Source organism: Rhinopithecus roxellana, chromosome 6, assembly GCF_007565055.1.
Source record: "Rhinopithecus roxellana isolate Shanxi Qingling chromosome 6, ASM756505v1, whole genome shotgun sequence".
NCBI lineage: Eukaryota > Metazoa > Chordata > Mammalia > Primates > Cercopithecidae > Rhinopithecus > Rhinopithecus roxellana.
The window spans coordinates 105,387,434-105,395,654 of NC_044554.1; the positions used below are offsets into that span (position 1 = coordinate 105,387,434).

General features: G+C 63.0%; 1 protein-coding gene across 1 annotated transcript; it reads left to right on the top strand.

The window, feature by feature from the left end:
* Nucleotides 1-220: 220 nt before the first annotated feature.
* Nucleotides 221-5,183, top strand: ELFN1 (extracellular leucine rich repeat and fibronectin type III domain containing 1). The gene is given in 4 exon segments (XM_030933422.1): nt 221-268; nt 2,100-3,875; nt 3,878-4,815; nt 4,817-5,183. Coding segments are annotated over 3 exon segments (2,484 nt in total). The 5' UTR covers nt 221-268; nt 2,100-2,389; the 3' UTR covers nt 4,877-5,183.
* The last annotated feature ends 3,038 nt before the right edge of the window (nt 5,184-8,221 follow it).

Consider the following 8,221-nt stretch of genomic DNA (forward strand, 5'->3'; position numbering starts at 1 on the left):
AAGGGCTCTTAGGCCCTGTAATCCTCCTTACCTTGACTTTGGGTTATTTTGAGCAAGAGATTAAAGGTGATTACGATTGTGGGCTGAGGCGCCACGCTTCCTACACACTTCCTGCGCGGCCGCTGGCCAGACCCGCCCTTCCGGAGGCTGGGCACAGCCAGACGCCATCCGCCCCACGCCCTCGGCCCGCCCCCGGCCAGCACGCACCTCTGCCTGAGACCTGGGCCCCCAAGAGGCCTGGGAAAGCTAAATCCCAGCACTGGCACAGGTTGTCTGGGCACGGTGGAGGGATGGTGGGGAGGGATGGAGGGGCTGGTGTGGGTGCGGGATGGCAGGTGCACATGGCATGACGGTGACTGAGACAGTGCTGACTCTCCCGTGATGGTGGATTTCACATCCAACCAGACCACGTGGGGACCCCATTTTCCCAACCCAAGCAGCCCCCGGAGCCATTTTTGAGTGGGCCTAGCCAGGTCCCACCCGGCTGGGCTGGGCGTCCCCTGGCCACTCTAGGCCAAGCCCTGGGTTAGCTCCCCGAGGCCTGCTAGGACCTCGCTACAGCTCCCATGCCGTCTGACTTCTCTTTAAATCAGAAATAGACTCTTCTCCAGGAGCTGGAACAAAATTGTTCTTTATGAAGTTTCCAAAGGGAGGAAAAAACCCATTTTACATCATTATATTTTTTTTCTCTAATTTAAACCGCTTCAGTGCAGACTAGTTGCAAACGTCAATATCAGTGAAATACACCCAGCTGGCTGCACGCCAGGCCACGGCTTGGTGACAGAGGCCGGCTGTAAATCCACATACTAACAAGCAAACACACACCTATTTCTCTATCCTGCAGGGGAAACACAGGCGGCCAGGAGGTGAGGCTGCACACCAGGGGCCCCCTTGTCTCGAAGGCAGTGGTGGGGGGTCCATGGGGGAGCAGGAGCCCAGCGGCGTGCCTCGCTCCCCGGACGTACCTCCAGCCCCATCTGCAGGGTGCTTCCTGCCTGGGGCTTCCTCCCCTATGGCTCGGTCCCTACATCCTCTGTGTCCAGGCTCAGCAGACACTAGGGAGATAGAGGAGGCACCGTCCTGCCTGGAGACCCTCGGGGTCCAGTGGAGGCTGAGAAATAGAGCAGAGGACCCCATATGGTGGCAGGGAGGATGGTGGGAGAGGCATCCGGCTCCCCCAGGGACCTCAGAGCTGTCCCTCTCCCAGCCTGGGGAGGATGAGCAGAGCCTGGAAATTCTCGGCGGAGCAAGCGGTTCCCTTCCTTCCAGAAGGGAGGCGGCCACACTCCACCAAGGTGAGGTGCAGACAGTGCCAAGTCCCAGTGCCGGGTAGATACCCTCAGAGACCATTCAGCCAGCTCATTTGGGGAAACTGAGGCCCAGAGGGGGCACAGCATGCCGGGGACACAGGGCAGGCGAGCTCAGCCCGAGACCTGGTAGACATAAGTCCCTGGACAGGCCAGAATCCCGGTGCCTCCCTCCCAGAGGGCTGGAGAGGAGCCCGCGCCCTAGAAGGATTCTGTGCCGTGGGCTGGGGACCCTGTGGCGGGTGCACAGGGCAGCTCCTACAGGCGGCTCCAGGGGCGTTGCGGCCGGGCCTCCTGGGAGCAGAAGTGGCAGGCGACAGGCACCGTGCCGAGCGGGGGCCTTCACACGCGCATCCCTGGCCACAGCCAGCGGGCAGAAGCCCCGTCACTCCTCAGCCAAGCGACTTTAGGTCCCAGTCCCCTGCCTCAGTTTCCTCATCCGACCAGGGTTGTGCCAAGAGTGAAATGGGCTTCAGGGGGTCTCAATTCTGGGCTGTCAGTACCTTGGAGCCCGGCCAAGCAAGTAGTGCCCCATCCATTTTGCAGATGAGGAAACTGAGGCCCGAGAGCCGAGGAGACCCCTCCACGGGAGGGTGAAGCATTTCCTCTGTTATCCTGACCCGTCTCAGGACCCCCCAGGGGCTTCTGAGGAAAGGGCTTCTGTTTTCTTCTGTGTTTTACAGAAGAGGCTTAGGGGGCTCAGCGGAGCAGGGACTCAGCCCACGTTCAGATGCGCTGCTGTGAGATGCTGGCCATCCCCTGACCGCTGTCTTCTCTTCTGTCTTGCAGCAGGAACGTCGGAGCAGGAGGAGCCAGTGGCGCCATCAGGACACCCAGGCCCATGGGGCAGGAGGCCTCGGTCACCGCAGGACTGGGGCGGAAGACGAGAGGCGGCCGGCCGTGAGGGAGGCACCCTCCCTCCCTGCGCTTAGGTCACGCGGCCATGCAGTTTGGGACAGGACACCCCTGAGAGTGCAGGCACCTCCCCCTCCCGCCCCTCCATCCCTCTGGGGGCTGCCGCCTGGCCCCCCACCTGGTCCCCCTGGGCAGGCTGAGTTGGGGCTCCCTGCAGGGCAGTCCCGATGGCCGGGTGTGGGTGGGGCGCACTGTGGGTGTGTGTGGCGGCCGCCACCCTGCTGCATGCAGGCGGCCTGGCCCGTGGGGACTGCTGGCTGATCGAGGGTGACAAGGGCTTCGTGTGGCTGGCCATCTGCAGCCAGAACCAGCCGCCCTACGAGGCCATCCCGCAGCAGATCAACAACACCATCGTGGACTTGCGGCTCAACGAGAACCGTATCCGCAGCGTGCAGTACGCCTCGCTCAGCCGCTTCGGCAACCTCACGTACCTCAACCTCACTAAGAACGAGATCGGCTACATCGAGGACGGCGCCTTCTCGGGCCAGTTCAACCTGCAGGTGCTGCAGCTGGGCTACAACCGGCTGCGCAACCTCACGGAGGGCATGCTGCGCGGCCTGGGCAAGCTGGAGTACCTGTACCTGCAGGCCAACCTCATCGAGGTGGTCATGGCCAGCAGCTTCTGGGAGTGCCCCAACATTGTCAACATCGACCTGTCCATGAACCGCATCCAGCAGCTCAACAGCGGCACCTTCGCCGGCCTGGCCAAGCTGTCGGTGTGCGAGCTCTACAGCAATCCCTTCTACTGCTCCTGCGAACTGCTGGGCTTCCTGCGCTGGCTGGCCGCCTTCACCAACGCCACGCAGACCTACGACCGCATGCAGTGCGAGTCGCCGCCCGTCTACTCTGGATACTACCTCCTGGGCCAGGGCCGCCGTGGCCACCGCAGCATCCTCAGCAAACTGCAGTCAGTCTGCACCGAGGACTCGTACGCGGCTGAGGTGATCGGGCCCCCACGCCTGGCACCGGGGCGCTCACAGCCGGGTCGCTCCCCGCCGCCCCCACCTCCTCCAGAGCCCAGTGACACACCCTGTGCCGATGATGAGTGCTTCTCCGGGGATGGCACCACGCCACTGGTGGCCCTGCCCACGCTGGCCACTCAGGCCGAGGCCCGCCCCCTCATCAAGGTCAAGCAGCTCACCCAGAACTCGGCCACCATCACCGTCCAGCTGCCCAGCCCGTTCCACCGGATGTACACCCTGGAGCATTTCAACAACAGCAAGGCTTCCACTGTGTCCAGGCTGACCAAGGCCCAGGAGGAGATCCGCCTGACCAACCTGTTCACGCTCACCAACTACACCTACTGCGTGGTGTCCACCAGCGCCGGGCTGCGCCACAACCACACCTGCCTCACCATCTGCTTGCCCCGGCTGCCCAGCCCGCCGGGCCCGGTGCCCAGCCCCTCCACGGCCACCCACTACATCATGACCATCCTGGGCTGCCTCTTCGGCATGGTGCTGGTGCTGGGTGCCGTCTACTACTGCCTGCGCAGGCGGCGGCGTCAGGAGGAGAAGCACAAGAAGGCCGCCTCTGCCGCAGCAGCTGGCAGCCTCAAGAAGACCATCATCGAGCTCAAGTATGGGCCGGAGCTGGAGGCGCCCGGCCTGGCCCCGCTGTCCCAGGGCCCGCTGCTGGGCCCTGAGGCTGTGACGCGCATCCCTACCTGCCTGTGGCAGGCGAGGTGGAGCAGTACAAGCTGGTGGAGAGCGCGGACACCCCCAAGACCAGCAAGGGCAGCTACATGGAGGTGCGAACCGGGGACCCTCCGGAACGCAGGGACTGTGAGCTGGGCCGGCCGGGGCCCGACAGCCAGAGCTCGGTGGCCGAGATCTCCACCATCGCCAAGGAGGTGGACAAGGTCAACCAGATCATCAACAACTGCATCGATGCGCTCAAGTCCGAGTCCACCTCCTTCCAGGGCGTCAAGTCGGGGCCCGTGTCCGCCGCCGAGCCGCCGCTGGTGCTGCTGTCCGAGCCGCTGGCCGCCAAGCACGGCTTCCTGGCGCCCGGGTACAAGGACGCCTTCGGCCACAGCCTGCAGCGGCACCACAGCGTGGAGGCGGCCGGGCCCCCTCGTGCCAGCACCTCGTCCGGCAGCTCCGCGCGCAGCCCCCGCGCCTTCCGAGCCGAGGCTGTCGGGGCACACAAGGCCGCGGCCGCCGAGGCCAAGTACATCGAGAAGGGCTCCCCCGCGGCCGACGCCATCCTCACTGTGACGCCCGCGGCCGCCGTGCTGCGGGCCGAGGCCGAGAAGGGTCGCCAGTACGGCGAGCATCGGCACTCGTACCCCGGCTCCCACCCGGCCGAGCCACCTGCGCCCCCCGGGCCGCCGCCACCGCCTGCGCACGAGGGTCTGGGGCGCAAGGCGTCCATCCTGGAGCCGCTCACCCGGCCGCGGCCCCGCGACCTCGCCTACTCGCAGCTGTCCCCGCAGTACCACAGCCTGAGCTACTCCTCCAGCCCCGAGTACACCTGCCGGGCCTCCCAGAGCATCTGGGAGCGCTTCAGACTGAGCCGCCGGCGGCACAAGGAGGAAGAGGAGTTCATGGCCGCGGGCCACGCGCTGCGCAAGAAGGTTCAGTTCGCCAAAGACTGAGGATCTGCACGACATCCTGGACTACTGGAAGGGCGTGTCGGCCCAGCACAAGTCCTGAGCCCCCCCAGACCCGCGATGCCCACTGGACCAAAAAGGATGCAGGATCCACCCAGAGACTCACACGCACAACACCACAGCATCCAACACACGCACAACACCACAGCATCCAACACACGCACAACACCACAGCAACTGTGACAGCAGCCAGGGGGCCCTGCAGAGGCGAGGGGGGCGCGGGCGGGGACAGACAAGGGGGACACGTCCCGAGCTCCTGTGGCTGGTCCTGGGATGCGCTCGCCGCCCCGGGCGGTACGTGTCCACACACACACACGCACACACACACACACACACACACACACACACGAGGGACTTCGGAAAACTGTGTCTTAGGGATGGGGGGTGGGGGTGGGGATTTTTTTTCATTATCTTTCCTCTTTTGAGTCTTCTCTGCCTTTTCTTTTCCTCTCTCTTTATTTTCTTCCTTTTATAAAAAAATATAATAAAATACAAGTTCTTTTAAAAAGACATAAAACGCCGTCCGTGGGGGGTGTGGCCGGCAGTGGCCACCTCCGGGCCCCTCGCGTGATCTCCTCGGTCCGTGGTTTTCTGTGGATTCTCTGTCCAGTCTGTCTCTTCGTTGCCGCCTCCGGAGTCCACCGCAGAGGGGCAGAGTGAATGCCAGCGGCCAGGTGGCCTCTGGGACAGGTCCTGGAGCCCTGCTGGACTCAGGGTGGGTGGAGGCTGTGCCTGTGGACGGCCGGGGTGGCCGGAAGGGCCGAGGGCTGGGAGACACGTCCCCCAGCCCAGCCCCCGTGTACACTGTAGTCGTTCTATTGTACAGAAAAAAAAATTTCTATATTTGCAATGTTTGCTGTAAAATGAGAAAGAAAAAAAAGACTATGTCTACTAAAAAAAAAAAAAAAAAGACTATGTCTACTTAAAAAAAAAAAATCTGCAAAGGAAAAAAAGTCAAATGCTTGTTTGTCCTGGATTTTTACTGTGGGTTTCAGGGAAAGAGTTGAGGTTTCTTTTACGTCCCGTTTTGGGGGGTGGTTTTATTGATTTTGGCCTTGGGGTGGGGACATGCTGTGCTCTCTTGGCGAGGGCATGGTGTGACCAGGGGGGTGCACGTGGGAACCCTTGGGAGATGGGCGGCCCACACTGGGCTGGAGCATGTCTGAGAGCTAGTGTGGACCGGCAGGAGCCAAGCTCAGGTGGCGGCGGGAGGATGGGTGGGAGCAGGGTCTTGGCGTGGTGGATCTGCGGTGCGGGGCTGCTTCTGTGTGTCTGGCTATGCATGCCAGCGGGGTGTGTGCAGAACCCAGCAGCTGAGGGGTTGTGAGTGGGCCTGGGACGCCCAGAGGCTCTTGAGTGAGGTTCTGGGTGAGTCGATGGTGTGGGTTTGCATGTGAGTGAGTGTGAGCGTGAGGTGGTTGGAGGGTGCGTCTGTGTGAGGGTGGGCTCCCCTGCCGTCGCCAGAGCCCCAGCTACAGGAAGTGCCCAGAGACACCTAATTCTGCGGGGGTCTATCAGGATGCTGAGCCCAGAGCGAGACCCTGCACTGCAGCCCCTCCACACGCATCTCACCCACCACCCCTCCCCCAGACAGCCCGCCCTTGTGTGGCCCGTGTTCTGAGTGAATAAGAGGCTGGGGGTCCATGTGGGACAAGCACCAGCTTGTTCAGCATCCCGGGGGGAGGGTGGAGAGATTCCCTGGCTTCCTGCTCCCCGGAGCATGGGGTGCCCCTCATTCCACCTACAGGAGCCAGAGCGAGAGTCTGAGGAAGAGACTCCACTCCCCGGCCCTTGAATCCACCTGCCAGTTGAGTGGCGGTCTTGTACCCAACCTAGGGAAACTGCCCCCAGCCCTGCACCCCACGCAGAGCTGCCTTTCTGCTCAGGGGGAGGGCCCTGCTGGGAAGGGGAATGCATCGCCCTGGGCCCTTCCCTCCCACATGGCCCTGGGGACCAGACACCTGCCTGATGCTGGGACTTCGAGTCAAAGCTCCCTGTCACCCCTCCCTGCCTGCCTGGACGGCCCCTCCCCTCTCCTTCCTAAAGTCCTGGCTGCTGAGCCCCCACCCCACCCCTCCATCGAGGGCAGACCCACCCCCAGTCTGAACTCTGGCACAGACCCAGGGAGACAGGAGGCTGCGGCTAGAGCCAGATCCCAGAGGCAACAGGAACCCAGGAGACTCCAGGGCAGGAACTGGAGGGATGGAAGCTGGTTTTCAGGCTCTGACAGGTCCCCAAGAAGGGACCTAGTCTCAGCCTGACCCAGTGGGGGACAAGGAGGGAGGGAGGAAGAGCCAGTGGGGGTAGGAGCAGAGGCAGCCTCTGCTTGCATGCCCTCGGTGACAGGAAGTTCACCCCTCTCCTCTGTAGCTGTCTCCAGCTTTTGGGACCTTCCTTAGAGCAGAAGCCCAGGGGCCCGTCCCCTAGAGGCCACAGAACTGAGGGCCCATCTGTCCCTTCCAGGTTAGCCAGCTTGGTCCTGCCACCTGAACTCAGGTCACCCCACCAGGGTCCTGCGAATGTGAGGCCTACTCCAGGGATGCACGCCCAGGTGGGCTCCACGGGCACCCTGTGACTCAGCCCTCCAAAGGGTGCCATTTCTGAGGATGCTGCATCACCAGCTCTTCCGTTTGACCCAAGGTTTCCAGTCAACCTGAGACTCCCAGCCCTGGGCAGTTCCCCATCCTCCATGAGGGGTCCCGGGAGGGCATGGGAGACTGCTGGAGACCACAAGGCCAGGCCCAGGGGAGAGGAGCGGGGACCAGGAGCGGGATCCAGGGCTGATGGGTAGAGGCCCAGCGAGGGCCCCGGCATGCCCAAGGTCACACAGCAACTCAATGACTGTCTGGTCATGGGACAGAGAGGCGGCCAGGCCTTCTCAGCCCGACGCTCCCTTTCACCGAGGAGCAAAGATGGGCTATTTATAGGGAATGCGGGAGAAGGGCAGACACCAAAGAGAGACACCTGCCTTGGGGACACCCGGCAGCTGGCCAGGAAGGGCGAGTGTGTGGGAGGGCAGGTGCCCAGGGAGAGTCAAGGGCCCACAGAGGAACAAGGGAAAATGGCAGGTGGCGAAGTGCACGGTCCTCAGCAGCCGGGACACCCAGCCCGGGAGCTCAGGCCTCCTGGGAGCCGTGGGGCTTGGCCCCGAGTGTCTGCGAACGCTCAGCCAGTCCTGGGACAAAGAGCCCCGAGTTCCCATGCCCTTGCTTGAAGGTGTCATGGTGGGGGTGACAGGATGTAAGCAGAGGAGACACACACTTATGAAGCGCCTACTGTGTGCAGGCCTCTGTGCCAAGCTCTGTATGGGCACAGGGAGGAGCCCAGCCCAGTCCCGGTCCCCGGGGAGCTCACAGGCTGGTGGAACACTCAGTGTGGAGGGGGGTGA